This window comes from Esox lucius, chromosome 1, assembly GCF_011004845.1.
Source record: "Esox lucius isolate fEsoLuc1 chromosome 1, fEsoLuc1.pri, whole genome shotgun sequence".
In the NCBI taxonomy this organism is placed as follows: Eukaryota; Metazoa; Chordata; class Actinopteri; order Esociformes; family Esocidae; genus Esox; species Esox lucius.
Genome location: NC_047569.1, coordinates 34,912,257 through 34,933,696, shown reverse-complemented (window position 1 = coordinate 34,933,696; position 21,440 = coordinate 34,912,257). Strand labels below are relative to the sequence as shown.

Here is a 21,440-nt window from a genome sequence, read left to right as displayed (position 1 = left end):
ACCTGCCCTGCACACTAATCTGCACCCTAGAGCCCTCATGCACACACACTCTGACAAATAAAACCCACACCCCAGCTCATTGAGGCCCACACCTGGCACATACTCAATCAAACATACTCTCCAGTGACACAGTCTTTCTCACTTACTCACACTCACCCACCCACACAAACACATACATATCCCACCACCTCGCAAACACACCACCTCGTCCACTCGGTTCCCATGTTCATTCTGAATACAGGTACCAATACACAGATATCCTTTAAATTACTGTGACATAAGTAATGCCTAATTGTTTGTGCTAAATACTCGTCATTTCACATATTTAATAGATCCAGTTCATTTGATTTTAAAAATGTTCATATGTGAAAAAACTCAAATTGTACCCATAACCATGTACATGCATTAATTTAAATATTTTATTCTAGTGAAGTAGCATGCACAGACCAGATGGTCAGGTGTTTTGCTTTGAACCTCTGGCTTTGCTTTGTTGTAGAGAGACTCCACAGCGTCTGATAAGGTTGCCATGGGGCAAATTATATTGTCCTAGAAGTTGGGGTCTGTATATTAAGCTTAGCAAACTCTTAAACCATAGAAGGAACTAATGGAACTTTTACACTAAAGATTTATTGTTCATTTGTCTTTGTGAAATGCATATTGCATAAGATTTTTCCACTATAAAGGGAAACAAAGTATGTTTTATGTGCACCACGGTAATATCTTGCCCAGAGAGACATGTTTTTAGTTGCTAATACACAGGACAGTACTTCCAAATCCATTGTTCCAATTAAAGAGAAGTAAAGTAGTGGGAATGCAACACAGAATGTGCAGTGTTTATTTGAGACAATATACTGCATCAGTAAAATACAATTAGATCATGTACCTATACACAGAAAACAGACTGAAATGGAAGGTGTCATGTCTGATGGATGAGTGGTCACATTCTTTCTTTTGGAAGACAGACATTTTAAATGAATTTTCATATGAAATGGTGTAAGGCACTTACATCCTTCAGTACCGCCGGCTAATACATTGGAATTGGTCTTTTGCAAATAACACAAATTTAAAACCTCTCGATTTGTGCCTAAATATAATTACTATCATAGCCATGAAATGTCAAGTTTGACGTGGATTTGATGATATTGGCTGCATATTGACACAAATTACATTGTACACCATTTTGGGGGAATGCATCTTTGGACAATGACATACTCTGGATCAATCATACTTTAGTATTCAGCTAAGTATACAGTACTATTGTGTATTTAATAACGAGATAACTGATATCTGTTTGATTTAGCAAAGTTTCAATACCCCGACTTCTAGACTCCTGACCAAAGCCAAAAAACGGCAGATCTTTAATGACTTACATTATATTATTCTAGCTAGACATAAGTATAACTAGAATTAACTATGTCATCTTCAGAATTAGATAGAATATTGCTAAATTCTGTATCAGCATGTATTCACTGATGTTCGAATGTAGGTGGATAACTGACTAAAATGAAAACTGGCGGCCAAACGAGAAATGTGGAAGTAACTTTGAGTCATGACTGGCCACCTATAGCTATTTTAAGATGAATACAACATATTTAAGATGCTCTGGGTAAGAGCTTCCGACTAAAATGTACAAGCTGCCAAAGGGTTTTCAACCAAAACCACTTAATTTAAACAAATTCTAATGTTATTTGGAATAGGTTGTGTAGATCTTTAGAAAAATCTCTTTTTAGGACAGAAAAACTTGTTTGACATCTCTGATGAAGCATTTCAAAGAATAAGGCATTACATGGCACATAGCTTAATTTATTGGACATCAGTTTTTTTTCATCAAACTTACATTTCATGAGAATGTAGAGGAGCAATGTAACATGCATCACATTTTCATTGCAGGCATACAATCACATTGAATGTGTTTATAAAAAGCATATACATCAAGTTATATTAACTGTACAAAAACCCTATTGCTGGCCCTTCTAGCTGTATAGGAACACTTGACCAGGGATGCTGTAATGGGTTTTTGTATTTGAATAATAATAACCATTATGATTTCATGTATCACTCTTCTCAAGGGGACTTCACCATAACCATGAGTCAAAAGTTGTACTCTCTATATAATACACATTCCATTCTGTAGGTGGTTAAAAGCTGCAGGGATCTTACAACAGTAGATCACCAATTTAATATGATCAGTTTAAATACCGAGTTGAACACTGATTTGTTGATATTTCGCCGTTTGTCCATGATCAAAATACATCATATACACATATTACGCAGGTTTGCTTTAATGGCTCTGAACACATCTTCTTGTGCCTCTTTTACATTTCCTTACATGGTTGTGACAAGCACAATGGTTAAGACCAAAACAACATTGTCCAAGAAACAGTTTATTGATATAGACATTATTCCTCATTATACATTCATTCGAGAGAATATGAAGCCGCCAATGAATCCATGAAGTCCCCAAGTCTTCCGGTATGGCATTTACCAACTGACTCAAAGACCGTCACTGAGAAGCATGGTCATGATCACTATCCTCACTTGGGTGATATTTATATTTTATTAGCATATGATGCTTGTCTTTATTCCGGCTTCTCCTTTAATGCTAATCTTAGCAATGCAGGATCTTGATGAAAGCTTTTCTGAACTCTATATTAAAAGTGGTGTATATGATGGGGTTCACCGCACTGTTCAGATATCCCAGCCATGTGAACGCGTTGTACATCTTTAGAGGAACCTTGCATGTAGTGCAGAGGGTGTTCAATATGTGAGTGATGAAGAAAGGCAGCCAGCAAATGATGAATACACCTGAAGAGAGAGAGAAAGACAGACTGTGAAATGTGGACAAACCAAGCCTTTGGTTCCTAATGTCTGGTGGTTGATGTCGACATTTAATCATGTTATCCTTTATAAAAATGTATTTCTCCTCGATTAAACTGAAAAACATTTCCTTTTGTTGCATCATTGTCTGCCTCACAGACGATGATGTAAGCTTTTTGTCTCATTCCCCTGTTTTATTTTGAAGCAGAGCATTCACCACACAGGTAGTAAAATTGTATTAAAACTTTATCTTCCTGGACGATATACACATGACCAATACTTAACCAGGGTCTAAAATGTTCTGGTACTTCTGATTTGTTAATGCTATTGGCCTTAACACTTGTCACTGGACCTTTGGAAGCAAAACAGCCCAATCACATCAAAGATCCACATACATGTTTTATAGTAGGTATGATGTTCTGTTTTGTATGTGCATCCTTTTTTTGACAGTTGCTTTTTTTCTAGCAATACTTCCCGGTAGGCTCACATGGAGGTGGGAATTAACTGCATTGCTGCAGGTTGGAAAGGGGGACATTCTTTTGTTCAGCAGTCTGTTCCATCTCATCCAGGGCTGTTGCCAGGAATCCTGGGCCCCCAGAAAAAATACATGCCTGGGCCCCCTCACTTATAAATGACATTGATATTTTTACGATCAGTGGGCCCTGCCAAGTAAGGGCCCCATGAATCAAACCCACCTTTACCCACATTAGCTAAGGCCCTGATCTCATCCCAAATATATTCTGTTTTGTTGAGGTCTGGGGACTGCTCATCCTCCATGTAAACAAGGTCTTCGTAGAGGGGTTGCACGAAAGAAGCCCTTACTAAGCCCATGCCGCACATTATAGAGCCTACACTTTGCCAATGATTATTTGAACTACAATTGGAATGATCTGTTGAGGTCAGATTACATAAAATTTATATTTTTGGTCATGAAGACCATAAGCACATTTGGCGACAAAAGTGGACTGCATACATGGACACGGCCCTGATACCCATAGTAAAATATGGTGGTGGATCATATATTTTATTGGGGCTCTTTTGGTACAAGAGGTCCAGGGGCGCTTGTTATGATAGAGGGCTTAATGAATTCCACTAGGTACCAGGATTTTTTCACCCAAAACCTGAATGTTTGCGGGACCACAAAATCTATATTTTACAATGGCCATCTCTCCAGGCATGAATAATCAAAAACCTGTGGTCTAAACTGAAGAGGGCAGTATAACCCAAAACCTAAAACCATCAGAGATCTTGAAATGTTCAGCTTGTAGTGGTCCAAGTTCCCTCCAGATGTATGTGCCAGCCAAATCAAACTTCACAATAAGAGGCTTTACAAAATATTGATTGTGGGGTTGCAAACACAATGATTGTATTGTAATAAAAGTATATGGTTCCTCCTTATATTTGGGCTCGAAATTAATCTTTGGTGAGTGCAAAATGTTTTTTGTTTTTTTTGCATTTACTTTTGTAAAATGTTATGAATTGTGCCAATACTTCTTGAGGTGACTGTATGTCCAAGCAAGGTTGTATCTGTGAAATTCATACACCCACAAGACCTGCACATTTTAAATCAATACCCAATGTGACTGGGATCTAAGGTCATCCATATCTGATTACAAATACACTAACGTTCAAAAGTTTGGGGACACTTAGAAATGGCCTTGTTTTCCATGAAAACATAAATTAAATGTGTTTGAATGGGAAATACAGGTCCGGAAAAATGTTCACCTTGAATTTTTTTTTTTTACATTTAAATAATAATTGTTTCCTTCAAACTTTGCTTTCGTCAAAGAATCCTCCATTTGCAGCAATTACAGCCAAGCAGACCTTTTGGATTTTAGGTAATCTGGAGAGATCTCACCCTATTCTTTCTGAAGCCACAAGTTGGATTGGCTTGATGGGCACTTCTTACCGACCATATGGTCAATCTGCTGTGGACATGCTGGAAATGGCTCAAAAAGGGTTAGGGTTAGGCTGGCCACTCCATTGCAGACAGATACCTGCAGACTGCTTCCCTTAATAGTTCTTCCATAGTTTGGAGCTGTGCTTTGGGTCATTGTCCTGTTGTAGGAGGAAATTGTCTCCAATCAGGTGCTGCCCACAGGGTGTTGCGTGGCATTGCAAAATGGAGTGATAGCCTTCCTTCTTCAAGATCCCTTTTACTCTGTACAAATCTGCCACTTTACCACCACCAAAGCACCCTCAGACCATCACATTGCCTCCACCATGCCTGACAGATGATGGCACTCCTCCAGCATCTTTTCAAACTTAGATTTGTCTGTCCATAACACTTTCTTTCCAATGTCTGTGTTCTTTTGCCCATCTTAATCTTTTCAACAATGGTCAGTGGAAACCAAAATCACCAACCGATTGAGGGCTCAGCTCACACCAAAAGTAAACAACTGTTCCAACTTGCGTGAATTTCATCACAGCAACTCATAACGTGACTCAGTAGTGGGTATGGTCCCCACGTGCCTGTATGCACTCCCGAGCATGTCTGAGTATGCCCCTGATGAGATGGCGGATGGTGTCCTTGGGGATCTCCTCCCCGACCTGGATCAAGGCATCGGTGAGCTCATGGGCAGTCTGTAGCGCTACTTGGCGGCGGTGGATGCACCGATTCATAACATCCCAGAGGTTCTCAATTGGATTCAGGTCCGGAGAACGTGAGGGCCAGTCAATAGCATCAATGCCTTCGTCATCCAGGAACTGCCAGGGCCAACTGAGGATTTCATCCTGGTACTTAACAGCAGTCAGGGTACCGTTGGCTAGGACATGGAGGACTGTCTGACCCTCCAAGGATATGCCTTCCCTGACCATCTCAGACCCCCCGCTTAACCTGTCAGGATGGAAGATGGGCTCCAGGTACTGCTTCATGCTACCAGTAGTGACAAGGACACTAGCAAAAAAGCTAAACTAGAGAAGAATCAGTCAGGAAGGATAAGGAGAGAGCAGTTTTCTGTGGCCACCACCTGCAAAACCATTCCCTTTTTGGGGGTTGTCTTGCGGTTACCTTTCCAGTGCACCATTTGCACCAAAACAGGTGACACTGATTCACAATCGCTTATGCTTCCTGACTGGACAGATTGATATCCCTGATCTTCAGTTTCTTGGCAATTTCTTGCATGGAATAGCCTTCATTTCTCAGAACAAGAATAGACTGACGAGTTTCAGAAGAAAGTTATTTGTCTCTGGAAATATTTAGCCTGTAATGGAACCCACAATTGCTGATGGTCCAGATATTCAAAAGTTGTATTTGTTTTATTGCTTATTTTCTCAGCACAACAGTTTTCTGCGGTGCTAACATAATTGCAAGAGGGTTTTCTAATGATCATTTAGCCTTTTAATAAGAAAAACTTGGATTAGCAAACACAGCGTGCTATTGGGCCTCTGTATGCCCATGTAGATATTCCATAAAAAAATCTGCCATTTCCAGCTAAATAGTCATTTACAACCTTAACAATGTCTACATTTACAACCTTAATGTCTACACTGTATTTATGATCAATTTGGTGTTATTTCAAATGACAAAAAAAATGCTTTTCTTTCAAAAACAAATACATTTCTATGTGACCCCAAACTTTTGAATGGTAGTATACAGTATGTCAGAGAAGAGGAATTATAGGATCTATATTGTGTCAGATATGAATCAGTTCCAAATATATTTGAAAAACACAAAATGCCTGCTTTATTGAGACTCATTTTTTTGAATTGTCTTTTTGGTTGTACTTTAGATGTCTTTATTATCTAAAGCTTAATATTTTGGTAACTTGAATGGCATATCTCACAGATCCAAAATCCTTTTTTTACTTAAATAAATAAAATATGGTCTATAAATAATTATTAAGGTTACTGAATTATAAATCTCACCTGTAAACTCTTGTCAAGGTAAGGCTTACTAAGGGGAATAGGTTATACAGTACCTATGTTTCAGAAACAAAAAGGTTGTCTCAGTGCTTATGGCATTCAAAAGTAAAGTAAGGCTTCACCTCAATGTCGGTATCCCAGCTATCTCTTGAAAATACCAACAGAATTTAAAGTAGTGTACACAACTTACCCAGAACTATGGCTAACATTTGAGTGGCTTTCTTTTCCTTCTGTTGGGAAATCTTCCGCTTACTCATGAGAGTGGCTTGCTGTTTAATAGAAGTCTGGGTTTTGCCATTGGCTAAGGCCTCAGTCTGAAATGCTTTAGCTACTTTAGGCACTTCAGCTACAGCATCCTTTGATTCTCCGTTCTTCTCCGCTTTAAGCGGGCCCTCAGGCAGGGATTGGGGTGGGGAGTTAGGGCTAGTGTTGGCCTTGGTTGGTGAGATGGGTTTATCGCTGACAGGCATGGCGGAAGAACTGTCTGCATGCATCTGTTTCTTGCGGTTGGTCAACTCGTCCAACTCCATATCATCACCTTCATGGGCTACCTCTTTGATGAAAATCTGCTGACAAAGATAATCCATTAATGTTTACTGTAAAATAACAAATTAAAATGATTATCAACCATTAAAAGTATATTAATAATGTTGGCGGTATTAAGAGATGTAGCGGTAAAAAATAAAAAGATTTATCACAGGTCAAAAAAAAAAGACCATATAATTTCAAAGATTTTTTCTGCAAAAGGTGGGTAAATTGTTGGGCCCGCTGGCTAAAACACATCAAACCTCGTTTACTAGTGTTTACCCTCCACTACACTACTGGTGGTACTAGGGTAACTCTGTTATGGTTCTAGTAGTGGTGGTGGTAGTAGTAGTTGATATAGTAGTAGTAGTAGTAGCGTTGAATATTTTTCCTTTATAATTTGCTCACTAGGAGAAATGAGGACAACAGCCCTCATAGTTGTACAGTAGTCTAAGTCACCGCCTCGCATTACGGCTGCATCATGGTGGCCGGGAGTGTGAGTCCAGGACGCAGAGGCCAGCGCAAATTGACTCACAGCCCGGTCTGGGAATGGACCGGCGGGTGGCTGCCTTGCCTTACTGTGCTCTGGCGACTCCATGCAGTAGGGCCAGGCACCTAAAGGCTCAGTCACGGTTGTTGGCTGAGGAATGCACTCTGCTCCGGCGTGTGTGTGTCGCTGCCCACATCCTCGTTGAAGTGTGATAATGGCCTACTGAGATGTGAACGGGAGGATACATGTCGATCTTCGACTCTCCAAAAGCTGCTCTGGAGTTGTTGCGATGAGGCAAGGCCGTAAATTGTGAATTGGGCAATGTGTAAAAACTGTAATGATAAAAATCTGTAAAAAGAAATGGGAAGAATGGAGACGGCATCTCTAATAAAATAGAGAATAGCACAACAAATTTGACTCCCCACTTTTTTCTTGTTGACTGGAAAACTCCCATTAGGGTTCCCAATCACAGTGCACAGCCTCACATCTTCAGGGAGAGTGCACTTTCCCTGAAACAACAAGCGAGAAAAGCCGGCACACAGTCACAACACAGGTAGAGTGGTCTCAGAGTAATGCATTTAAGGAGAGGGATGGAATCAATACTCTTGTTATGGTGACGACAAGTTTCATATTGACAGGCCACCGTGGAATGGTGTCCTGTGGTTAAGATTTCTAGAAGATTTTTGATTCAGCCATCTTTTGACTTATCCCTTATGTACAATGGACCTACATTGATTTGTTGTATTTTCCTATGGGTTTATAATCTGCTTTATGTCACCAAATCTGTTTGAAAATGAAATTATGAATATTGCATTTTAGCTTTCCTGCCAAGTGGTTTATGTCATGTCAAAAGATAAATAACAGTGGAATATGAAGCTCATCATTATGAAATGTCTCTTGCAATGTTTCAGTATAATTGCACATTCTCTTTTTAACCCTGACTAGAATCATCTATGTTCATCTTGCCACCCACAACCAAATCATTATCTTGTTATTGCATGTCTTAGAAAACAAAAACACTTTTGTCTTTTGCAATGGATTGAACGGAATCTTCCGGTTGTGTCACACGCTTCATGAATGAATGCAGTCTAGGCCAAGTCACCTTTAAGGTGGGGCCCATGTTCTGGTCATCAGTCGCTTGACATGAGCGCTTTGTGTTCACCCGTTTCCGCCGCTTCCGAAGCACCACATATATCTGCACATAGACCAGCAGAGTAATGATGAAAGGAATGTAGAAGGACACAATGGAGGAGTACACCACGAAAGCCGGGTTGGCAATGATGCACAGGTCCTCGTCACGGGTTGCTAGGACACAAAAACAAAATGTCACACCGGTCAATACAGAAAACTAGAATGACAGTCAAATCAGGGCCAAATACATAGGGGTCATTTTGGATGGATATACTACATATGTATGAGAGGAGCGATCAAACTGACCACGACAATGTTGTCCCCATTCACAGTAGCCATACAGTTTAGCGTCACCTATCATTGACACACTGCATCCCACCGGCGTAAAAGTGAATATACTTTGGGAGCATGGCGCAATAGCAACGATTACAGTGCAGAGCAGAGGCAGCCTACAGTCCCGGCTATTACCTGTGTTATTTAGGCCGAACAACAGGGGGCATGATATTGCAAAGGACAGAACCCACACCACCGAGATCATAACAGTGACCCGTCTTTTGGAGCTGTAGCGAGTGTTGTACAGCATCGGCATAGCGACTGCTGTATATCTGTATTGGAAGAAAGCAAAGTGGAGGAAAGATAGGGAAGGAACTTAATGGTTAAACAGGAAATGATCCGGTTTTACAAATCCACACCGATTTTCTACTTCTTGCATTTAGTAGGCACTCTTATCCAGTGACTTATAGTAGTAAGTGCATACATTTTGTTATCCTCCTGTGCAAATTGAAGCCACAACCCCAGTCTTGTAAGCACCGAACTCTACTGAACTCTACCGAACTCTACATAACTGGCTCTTTTTTTTTTTACTTTGTAGATGACACAACAATGGGAAACCAACTGTAATCTGTATTGTGCTGTGCTTTTAGCAGACATGTAAATGTAGAAGATATGGTAGGGAAACTCTGAGGTGACAAGAAACTAGCTAGGTAATCCGGAAAAACTGCTTATTCAGTTGAATAGAGGTTTAATGCCAATCACGACAATAAAAAGGTGCTTAATGTGCATGAACCTTAATGTGCATTCAGTGTGTTTATGAGCATAAAACCTCTACAACCTCCCTGCTAGGGGCCTTATCAATTACCCTCTAGCCTGCTGTGTGACCTTATTAGCGATTCGGCTGAAATCCTTAGGAAAAGGCTTTTAAGGCCTAAGGCAACATTAGCACTTTTAGAGAAAACAGCATTACAGCTCTGGATTGCCTGTGAAGATAAGTAGTATTGTTTTTGGTGCCTGGATGTTTAACCTCATCCCCAGGGTATAGGACACAGCACATGTAGGCCTGGCACAACAGCCATTCAATGGTGGTCTTAGAAGGAGTGATGATTATATGGCAGTGACCTAAAGTACCTGTCATCTTTTGATTTTAGCAAAGCAAATCTCCAAATGAACTGGATTAATTAATTGTTAAGTAATGGAGACACTAAATGTGGGCAATCACCAATGTATTTAGTGCACTCTGTTTAAGCGCATCAGCTGAATTACGAAAACAAGGGTAATACATATTCAGTAGTGCATATTTAATTCGTAAAATGCATATTTAAGACTTATTTTATATTTAGAGTATTTTAATCAAAGGACTACATTAGGAAATGTGCAGTAAAATATTGTCTTTATCTGCAACATAAAACACAGTGTATGTGAAAACATGTAGAATTCATTTAAATACAATTAACTTAACTCCCATTTCGAGTTAAGTATTGTTAAAATCATAAGAAGGGCAGGTGTCATCATAAATGGGTATAATTATTATCTAATTTAATCTGATACTAAAATGAAAGCACCATGTTTTGAACCAACTCCCACTGAGTAAATTCCCATGTTTATGATACACCCTCCATGCAAGGCCATACAACTCCAGCAGGACCGGGAGAGGTTATTTAAGGATTGCCTGCTCAGAGAAGAGCAGCTTGTTCTGACTTGCCTTTGTCACAGGCCATTGCGCTATCCTGTATGCATAGTGTATTTGGCAGTTTTCGTCTTTAGATATTTTTATTTTACCATACATACACAGAGATATACAGAGAAATCAAGCTAGGACTTGATTTCACAGTCTCAATTGCAGTGGAGCCATGATTTTTAGCAATAATATAAACATAAAATTACAAAAATATTAAATAATAATGAACACACACGCAGAAAAGTCACATATTTAACTAATGGGTCATGACTGATAAGAGCAGTTCTTCCTATCTAAGCCCGCAGTATCTCTACAACGAGCCAGTCTTTGCTGGTCTTTTGCATCTAGCATTTCTCCATACAGACTATGGTTTAGTTCTCTACAGTATCCATATGACCAAGGTAAACAATTGTTCTGGCCAGGCGTTTGAGTAACAAAAAACCCATTGATATTTACATCATAAATTTAATAGCAACAGCTGATAGGTGCTTGGTTTGCAATTGTCATGTTCACACTGACTACTACTCAGCAATATACCTTATTCTTCACACATAAGAAATACCGGATTCTTCTCACTCTCGTTTACTTTTTGGGTGGTAAACAAAACACAGCAACAGGGGAGTTAGCGATTGGAAGTGAGTTGAGCACCAATGGCTTAATAAAATACTTCTGATTAATTAAAGCAAACGTTGCAGAATAAGCAGTCCATAAATGTTGTCCTAGGTATTTAAAAGCATGTTCCAGAATGGTTAAACAAGTAGGTCTTTAGGGCCCAAACTTAATAGAACTCGACTGAACTACTTGAACTTCATTGACATGCATGTAGTCTTTAAGCAAGATTTAATTGGAGCTCCCCCATGTGAGATTTGTAGTTTTAGATTGATGCCTAAACTACCTTCCCTGGCAACATTTAGCTGACCTTGTCTGATTAAGTAAATGTCAATGTACATGAAAAACTGCTGATGTGTTAAACATTTCCAAATGACACCTCTTCCTATGCCTTGAAACCCTGACTACAATGGCAGGCCTCCCGCCAAAATAGTGTAACTTATATATTTTTTCGTTTTTCTTTAGAACACGAGGCCCTACGGACAGTGTGTTGCCTGGGCAATGAAAAGGGCACTTGAGAATGAACTGCTTCAAAAGTGCATTTTGTCTGCATTTCAATTGAACGAGGTTCACTGCAAATCCACAATGACATCTGACGCTAACATGCAACAGTTCCCAGGGCACTTACCGATCAATGCTGATGGCACAGAGATTGAGGATGCTGGCCGTGCACATCATAACATCCAGGGTGACGAAGATGTCACAGTGGATTTTACTGAACTTCCACTCTCCCACCACCTGAAAGAAATATGGTACAACATTTATAAATAACACAATTATTAGTTTTGACCCCGTCCAGCAGTTTCAAGTGTCAGTCAGATATGAAGTGCACACCGTTATTGTTCCAGAGCTAGATCATTCAGTTGTTGTCATGAACATGCCAATGCCTGCTATAATCACCATAATTTCCCTGTCATGTAAAAAGCAAATCAACAAAAAATATTGATATTCTGTATACATTAAATATAGATTTGAATGTATATGGATTCAGCTTTAAGAGGCCGATGAACCCATTCTTATTCACAAAGCTTCTTCCCTCTCCACATCAACAGGCCTCCCATTCTGCAGCCAATTGCAAACAACCCAGCATGACTTAATGTTATTCGAACCTTGCCTACCATGGAAAATCCTACACTTTCTTACCTCCATATTACTTCTGACAGTGGGTGCTTTGTATCTCACTTAGAGTCGTCAAGCCGGATTACTGTATCTCACCTATTTCTTTGTGCGAACAGCCAGAAATTCCAGTATCTTATAAATTAACCCAAGCTCAGGCTCAAAGAAGGTTATGTCCTTGCATCTGACAAGCCAAACAAGAACTTCTCTATACTAGGCTCACTAACTAATGGAAGTGGAACTCATAACAAACAGCCATAAACATCAGGTCATATGGATTATACTAGGGACTCTGGTTCTGCATTCATTGGAATATATATCTACATGATGTTAGTGATGTTGACAATAGCATGGATTTTTTTTCAGTATTGTAACTGCCCTTACTGACGGCAACATAGTAAATGAAGTGTAGCGAGAAATCCAATTGCAATGTTAATGTCAATTGCGAACCGACACATATATTCTCATTTAGGGCTGACGTTTTGTTTTTGTCATTTTGCATTGAGATTGTACGTTATCTTATTATGTTATAACATACTGTGAGGCTGGCTGGGAGAAGAGAGGCTAAGCATCTTTCGGAGCTGCTCATCAAAGCCAATAACCAATCTCAAGACCCGAGGTCATCTTGCACATGCCAAAAATATGCTCTCAATATACCATATTTAGCATTGGTCGACTGAATTTGAAGCGTATTCATAATTAATGCTAATTTAGCATTTAGTGAGAAAGGGCAACAGTGCTCCAGCATCAGACTGTGACAAACACATTACCACGGCTTGTTCTTAGACTAGGCAGATAAATTAACTTGAACCTGAACAAGATCTCACCAAATTGAAAACAAATAGACAATGGCCTCGTGGCAAATTGCGGTTTTTACTTGGAGCGGGGCGATTAACCAAACACAACATTTTAATAACAAAACATGTGTTTATTTAGGTCGTGGTGAAGCATAATCCTATGTGACATCTCTTTGCTCTGCTTGAAATCTAATGATTCGAGAGAGCGAATCAGACCAAAAAATTCAAAGACAATGGAAAATAAACTCTGTCTGTTTCACTTAAGGCATATATTCTCATGCTAACAATAAGCTCTTGTAATGTTTCAAAACTGAATCCTACTGTGTAAGATTAGATTGAATTTGTAACATTTCCAAGGATTGTAAAGACCGCAATGCTGCCGTTGGTGAGTAAAACAAACTAAATGAGATGTGTGCACAACAAACCATCAAATCAAATTCGGTATATCCTAACGTCTTGTTAAGCGTGTCCTAATCCACACATGACCTTAAACTTGGTATCCTTTTTAATACCATTGGGAGGCATGTTTAAAGAGAGCCATAGGTCACTGTGGAAAGGTTGCATAATGAGTGTAGTCTACAGTATGTGGCATTTCTCAACCTTTTGCCAGAAGTAGACCACAAAAACACAGGATAATCATAGGGGGTTTCTTGAATGCTAGAGCAGGAGATCAAGTCACAGTTCTGCTCCAGCACACATGACAGACTATAGATTTTAGTGTGTCATTTGATAGCCCTTGAAATCAGGAGGTGGGCTCATTGATATATACACACAGCAGGTGTATTTTTCTGCCGTCTCAATTGCCTCACACCACACTGGCCAAAGTCCAAGTTCACAAATAAAACCCTAACACAGCAAGGTATTTCTCCAAAACAGTGTTACTTTCAGCTCTCGTTTCTTTTTGCTGAAAGTCAATTTGATTGCTTTGTTGCCCAAGGCTACTGTTCTGCTGCTTTACGATGTGACATGTCTCTGCTCATCGATTCAACCTTATATAGTTTACCCACGGTTTAGGCAGCACACACTTTGCTCACACAATCCGGTTTTAAAAGTCACATCAATAAATAATAGGCAGTCATTTACTGTCAGAATGACATTTTGACATTGTCTGTGCGGCTGCTGTACATGCTAAGTTAAAATTAGATTTGTAGGCACTGTCATTAATTTCCATGATGGTAAGTCATTAATAATGTTAGCATTTCTTCACTCAGCCCTGATCATCTGACCTCCATTGGGCACCTTTATCAATGTCACTAATGTGTTAATAGTTTTCATTTTAAAATGTTTTATTTACTCAGCAAGCAGTCAGCTAATTCCAAGGATGCAATGTGGATTAATTAAATTACACAATTACGCAGCATGGCTCAATTAGTAACTAACAACATGAAGACAAATCCTGTTGTCAGGCAATTATTATTATGATTGACTGGATTTCAATTAAAATGTTTAACATTTAATGGTAACTTGGCAGCAGAAAACAAGATGCAGGGCGTGCATCTATTTTTTATTTTTATTAAGTTACACTTTTTTCTGATTCACTTTTAAGCCATGCAGTACTTTTAAATGTTAGTATTTAAATGTGACAGGGAGGGTCAGGCAAAATCAATGAGCCTGATCAAGTAGATTAGTATAACTAACCAGGACTTAATCCAACCATGTCATGTTGAACCACCTATTTTATTACAACCTAATTTCCAAAATAAGTTGGGACATTGCGTAAAATGTAAATAAAAACAAAATGCAATGATGTGCAAATCATTGAAATCCTATATTCAATAGGAAAAAGTTCTATACAAAGACAACATACCAAATGTTAAAACTGAGACCTTAATTGTTTTTTGAATTTTATGCCAACAACTTGTTTCAAAAACGTTGGGACAAATTCAACAAAAGACTGGAAAATTTGTGTAATTCTAAAAAACTAAACCTGGTGGAATATCACACAGCTTCTTAGGTCAAGGAGAGGGACCAAAGGTCTGGGCGCTAAACTGACATGCCTGAAGTTCAGATCTGAAAAAAACATTTGGCGCATTATGAAATGAAAAATACAGCAAAGGAGACCCTGAACTTTTGAGCAGCTGAAATCCTGTATCAACCAAGAATGGGAAAACATTTCACTTTCAAAACTATAACAATTGGTCCCTTCAGTTCCTAAACGCTTACAGAGTATTTTAAAAAGAACAGGTGATGCAACCCAGTAGTTAACATGCCCCTGTCCCAACTTTTTTGAAACGTGTTGCTGGTATCAAATTCAAAATTGGCATGTATTTTTCCAGAAACAATAAAATGTCTAATTTCTCAGTTTCAACATTTGATATGTTGTCTTTGTACTATTTTCAATTAAATATAGGGATACATTATTTGCATATCATGGCATTGAGTTTTTATTAGCATTTTACGCAGCATCTCAACTTTTTGGAAATGGGGTTGTAATTGTCCTGACCAGCTAACTGAAACAGATGTATATATGTAATCAGTATTAAGAAACATTTGGCAAAATTCCTACGGGCGTGTTTACGCTACATTTTCACGAGACTTAGCGAAGAAGACTGGAGATGCTAGATTATTTTGTTGTGTAAACTTGCAGACATCAGTAGCTCAAGAAGGCCAACTTCCGAGGTAGTGCTCCACTTTTTTGATAGAGCCCCCCTGGAGTTTTGCGAGTGTGAAGGCAATTCAGTCAGAATTATATCAAGTGTCTGTGCAGTGTGCACGCATATCACTCAGTTTTTACTAGATTGACGGCCACAGTAGTGGGTGGTGTGTCTCAAACATGCCAGTGTATATTCAATCGCCATGGAAAGAATTATGCAAACCAAGATGAGTCTATCTAGTCATCCTCATTCTCTCTCCTAATGCAAACAAGCCCTATATGTCACGATGTCACTCCAGGTTTATAGACTAAAAGCTGAGATCAGGAACAGTGCTCAGCGGTGTGTGACTTTGTGTCCGTTAACTCCAAACTTGCAGCGAGCAGACACTATTTCTGTCACTAGACTTTTTCCTTCACTTTTGCTCTTCTTAATATGCGCATTGATGGTTTGCTGGCGAACATCCTCGTGTTTTGATTTAGTCGCCAGCATGTAGAAGGCAAAAGCAATCTAAATTATCAGACGGAATCAGACACTTAAATATTAAAACAGTTACTCTACCCAGTCAGAGCAGCGGACTTGTCAGTGTCCTCCTCACAGGCAGGCAAACCGGCCATTTGAGGTATTTCGAACAAAGCGTGTGATTGGGCGATGTGAAAAAAATACGGGCTGGCATCCCAATTGAAAACATTCAGATGACTGATACAGAATAGACTTGCAACGATAGGGTTTCTATCATACGCCCCGTATTTTTTACTCCCGAACCTCAAACCCCATAAACAATTGATTGAGAATCATTGCTTATTTGGAACAGGCATTCATTTCCTGACATTTTTATTAGAAGGGACAGTTGGTTATTTAAGGTTCCGGGTTTGATTACGCAAAATAATTGAGGTGGGAACACCTTTATGGACAAATATGAAAAGAATAACTATGAAAGCACATATTTTGTGTTGTTCTCACACTGCGAGTATTAATCTATTTTGTGTGTCCTCACACTGCGAGTGTTAATCTATTTTGTGTGTCCTCACACTGCGAGTGTTAATCTATTTTGTGTGTCCTCACACTGCGAGTATTAATCTATTTTGTGTGTCCTCACACTATGACAGGTGTCAATCTCACCGTAGGTTAGTCTACTCACAGCGTACTGGCAAACCATTGGTTAGTACCAAGACCAGAATATATGGGTTTGCTATAAAACCTGTGCAGACCTTTTTTCTAGGCACCCAAGTCAAGCCATTATGCTTTTTTCACACTAAGTGGTCAGTTCTACCAGTCACTTGGTTATGAACAGAGCATATGGCTTAGCGGTTTTTCTCCATGTGGTGCACAGTAAATTGCATTTATTATGATAACTTAAGCAACAAACATTCACAAGAGATTGTTCTGTGACACATGCTAGGTTTCCATTCAATTAACAACCAGATTTCCTGTGCAAAAATCAGCAAATCATATTGTCTTTCTCACCAATAGCATATACCCCAAAAAACTGAGCAGTTGCATCCCCTCTGGTTTCTGCAAAATGTGGGTGTAATAAACACAGCGGTTTCTGTTTTCTTCTTACAAATACCGTTTTAACATTTTAATGTTTTACTATTATACTACCAAATCCCCATTCCAGACACTCAGGGACATGCGTCTTCTGCCTCATGCAGATCCCCTTAGAACAGATAGGACATTAAATCAGACTCAGGGTGAAAGAACATCATCAAAGATAATGTTCTTTTCCACACTGAAGATCATTCACAATTATTGCCTGATGATCTTCCTTTATGCATCTCAATCAGTACTTCCTTTGGATTTAAATATTTTTAAAACAATGTTTAAAACAATATTTTGTAGCTCAGATTAAGCAAGTAAATATTCTAAATTTCAGTTTTTAAATATAGTGGTGAAACGGAGATACCAATATCGAGATGAGATTTGGGAACCCCTGTACTAAAGAAGATGCATTGAAAAAAGTTTTACAGCAAAATACAACAACCCAACATATATAAAATGCCCGGGTACATTCTGCATGTCAGGTGTACAGGTGACCTTGTTACAGCAACTGTGGGGGGTGGGGGGAGGGGTGGGGGGCGCACAATGTAAATCCACCCTCCTGACAACAGCAATTCCTGCTGGACAGTCAGCCTACCTCTAGATACACCATCCAGGGCATTACCAAGGAGGCCACTAGCAGGTCCGCCACAGCCAAGCTGACGATCAGGTAGTTGGTGGTGGACTGGAGGGCCTTCTCCCTGGACACGGCCATGCACACCAGCACATTGCCAAAGATGATGACCAGGATGAGCAGCGTTAGGAGCATGGCGTAGTAATTGTACGGGTGCTTCTGCACACTCTCGGTGTCATCCAAGCTTCCATTCCCATTGTCCCAGAAACTCTCATTGTAGGCATACTGTGCAAGGACATCCATTTGCTGTGAGTGACAAAGGCCAGCGACGGGCCCTGAAATGGAGAGGAACAATTAGTTGGAGACACCTTTAATTACGAGAACGTATGCTACTTGCATTTACAAAAATATAGGGCACGGCATCAGCATCAACAACCAACGAACGTTCACAAAACATTGAGGTTCCACGTAAAATCGGCAACATAATCTGTGAGAAACCGACACATTCATGTAACATCTGGTTGGTTACTTGAAAAACAATACAAAACGATAGCAAAACCGGACTGTGTTCGTGTCATGAGATATTCAACGTAAAACAGTTCTGGAAACTTTCACAAGAACCAGTTTTAGTTTGCTTGTGTGGATGCTCACTTCTTTGTCAGGCACCTTCCTTAGATGAAGACTAGACGTTAGCAATGGGGTTTTCTTTCTCTCTCTCTGTCCCTTTCTCACGAGCCCCTGCCTCCTGCCTATCTGAAAGCATTGCCCTAAGGAACATGACTATTCCTTTACCCCACAGATGCCCTTTGCTGTCTGAAGTCATTTATTTGCCTGCTCTAATTCTTTATTTATGTGAGATTGTTCTCACTGTCTTTACTGAAAGCTTTGTGTTTTCACTGGTTGTCCTTGCCAACATCCAGTTATATCTGTATACCTGCTGTGCACAGTTTACATTGATTCAAAGATGATCAACAAAAGCGACGGATATTTACTGTATCTCCAGCCTCTTAGACCAGGCCATGGCACAAGATTTGGAGTTGTGGCCTAAGAAGACCATTGTATCTCCCAATCACATTCACAATTTCAGATACATTTAAAGCTTATTTTGTGCCGCAAACGTCAGTGGGATTGTCCTGCAGTTCATACCGGTGGAGTTTGTATGGTTTGAGCATACAGTGTTATTAAGCAAAAGCTAAAGATCAATGCAAAAAAAATCAGCAAACGATCATCTTTTGGCCTCAATGTTTGGTGGGAGGTTAACAGTTTAATTTCAACACAATCGTTTCTCCAACACAACATATTTTATTGAGTAGTATGATCTTTTCTACACAAACTGATACTGATGTCCTTTACAATAGGTTTAAGTGTGTAAGCTAAGACCAATATGCCCACTGGCAATATATGGATCTTCAGAATAAAAACCCTGGAAACCTTTATAAGAAACACGCATTCCAGAATAGCCTGTATCTTCCTGTCTCTCAGTTCACTGACAGGCTGTTAATGTATTCTATCAAGGATTTGTTTGATTTCAGATGAGAAGCTGACCTCATAAGCCTGATTTATCATCTGTAATTAGGTGACTTTTCCAGAAGTACAGACCTGGATAAACACACAGTGACCTACATCTGCCCAAAAGCCGCCCAACCACCCAGCATACACTCATCATATTGCCATTGCACAGCTGACTAAGGACTAGGTTGAGCTGAAACCCAAATGGAGGAGGACTATTTATTTGTGTGTCTGATAAAGTGTGTATGTGCGTGTGAGTCTATATAGAAGTGGCTGGGACTACGAAAAACATCTGTTAATAACAAGGAAATGTTCTTGATCTTATTCAGTGATAGAAGGTTTTTGATTTGTTTTCTAACCGCCTTAGGCATCTTTCCTGGTTAAAATTACTAATGGCAGCTATCCAAGTTCAGGCTATGAATCCTTGTGGCTAAATATAAATAGCCGTGTATTACCTTGGAATCAGTGTCTATTCCAATTTTTGTCAATTATAGCCTGGTTTGATGAATAGACTGCAGAAATGAAAGAATAAATAAAATAAACCTATCCCATCTTTCCTAAATACATATATTGATGTGTTAATTAACGGCAAGGTTTCAATATTGAAAAATGCGTGTATGGGTGGGGTCTGGAACTGGTAGTGCAAATGCATAGAAATATGAGAAGAATATTCATATTGTAACAGCATTAATATACATTGCAAACACTGTCATTTCTCAATATGTGCAATAATTTACATCAACCACACCATAGCGCTGTAACAGGCTCAAGTTGATTTTCTTTCTTCCTTTGTAATATCTGTAACATTTGATATGACAGGCATGCTACACAAACAGCATCCCAATTCAAGAAGTCTCAGTCTATTTTTTGTATTTTTTCTATACCAAGTCTATTTCCCTCATTGCGCAACATTGAATTTGTGATCAAGGCACTGCTTCATTGCGGCATAATCGGAACAGTTGACGTAAAGCACATACGACGCTGGTTCTTATCATGATGCACACTTAACCAGGAAATCTAGACAGAAATCCTGAGGGAGGGAATGCATTCTTAGGTCATCTGGTTCCCAAGCCTCCATAAAAGTTTCCACAGCATAACGAGCAAAAGCAACCACTCCGAACGCTAGCTCAATTCATCCACCATGCAACTGTGGGCCTCTGGGCAAATCTGCGAGCAGGATTCGAACCCTGGTCTCACCAAATCTAAAGTCTAATATTTTATTAGTCTAGGTTCTAACAAAGTAAACAACATGATAGTGTGGTACTGCTGCTATAGCTACATAACGTTTGCTTAGCTACTAGCCTTAACCACATGAAATAGCGTACATCCCCAAATGACTTGTTACATCCCCAAATGACTACAGTAAATGGAAGTTTTGTGCTGCAAAGATTAAAGCATAGGAGGGAACAAACCTGCCAGTTCATCTGGATTTGCCTTTTATTTATTTTTTTCATTTTAAATAGTTCTGTTGAATTTTTTGAAGGCTTGCTTGCGAATTTGCCAGACTCCATTATTTAATTAACCACCACTTCCTTTCTAATTTGAATGAGATTCCCATGTTTCTGCATGTCATGCGACATGCAAAAGTTGGTTGTTCTGATGTGCAGCTGGTTCAGGGTGATGTGCAGCTAGTAACTGGTAGCTGTCTCACCTTGTTAAAAACCTGAATTTATTCTTTGAGCGCTGTTCAGATTTTTCAAAAATATTTTTATTAATATTGTTTTTATCTGTTCCACATAAGCTGCCATCTTGTAATTCTACAATACAATTGCTTTTTTAAATGAAAATCCATAAAGGGCACTGCTTATTCTGACCAACAAGAGTAATTATTTTTTTTGCTGTTTGCTGAAAGATTTCTTCCCTGTTAGCTAGTGATGGCTAGACATGATGATGCATAGGCTGAACCAATTTTTTACAACAATGC

At 39.3% G+C, this 21,440-nt stretch overlaps 1 protein-coding gene across 6 annotated transcripts in view; it reads right to left on the bottom strand.

Moving 5' to 3' along the window:
• Window positions 1-1,799: 1,799 nt before the first annotated feature.
• Window positions 1,800-21,440, bottom strand: part of drd2a (dopamine receptor D2a) — a 36,735-nt gene continuing 17,094 nt past the window's right edge. For 4 of the 6 annotated variants that reach the window (XM_010871664.3, XM_010871673.3, XM_020042739.2 and 1 more), the window contains 7 exons: window positions 18,032-18,342; window positions 12,019-12,128; window positions 9,296-9,432; window positions 8,799-9,001; window positions 8,122-8,205; window positions 6,872-7,247; window positions 1,800-2,805 (listed from right to left, as the gene is read on the bottom strand). In XM_010871664.3, the coding sequence (XP_010869966.1) occupies window positions 2,609-2,805; window positions 6,872-7,247; window positions 8,122-8,205; window positions 8,799-9,001; window positions 9,296-9,432; window positions 12,019-12,128; window positions 18,032-18,342 (1,418 nt within the window). In that variant the 3' untranslated portion in view covers window positions 1,800-2,608. Of the gene's footprint in view, window positions 2,806-6,684; window positions 6,738-6,871; window positions 7,248-8,121; window positions 8,206-8,798; window positions 9,002-9,295; window positions 9,433-12,018; window positions 12,129-18,031; window positions 18,343-21,440 lie in introns of all 6 variants that reach the window. The other 2 variants (XM_010871691.3, XM_010871683.3) reach the window with 2 other exon arrangements.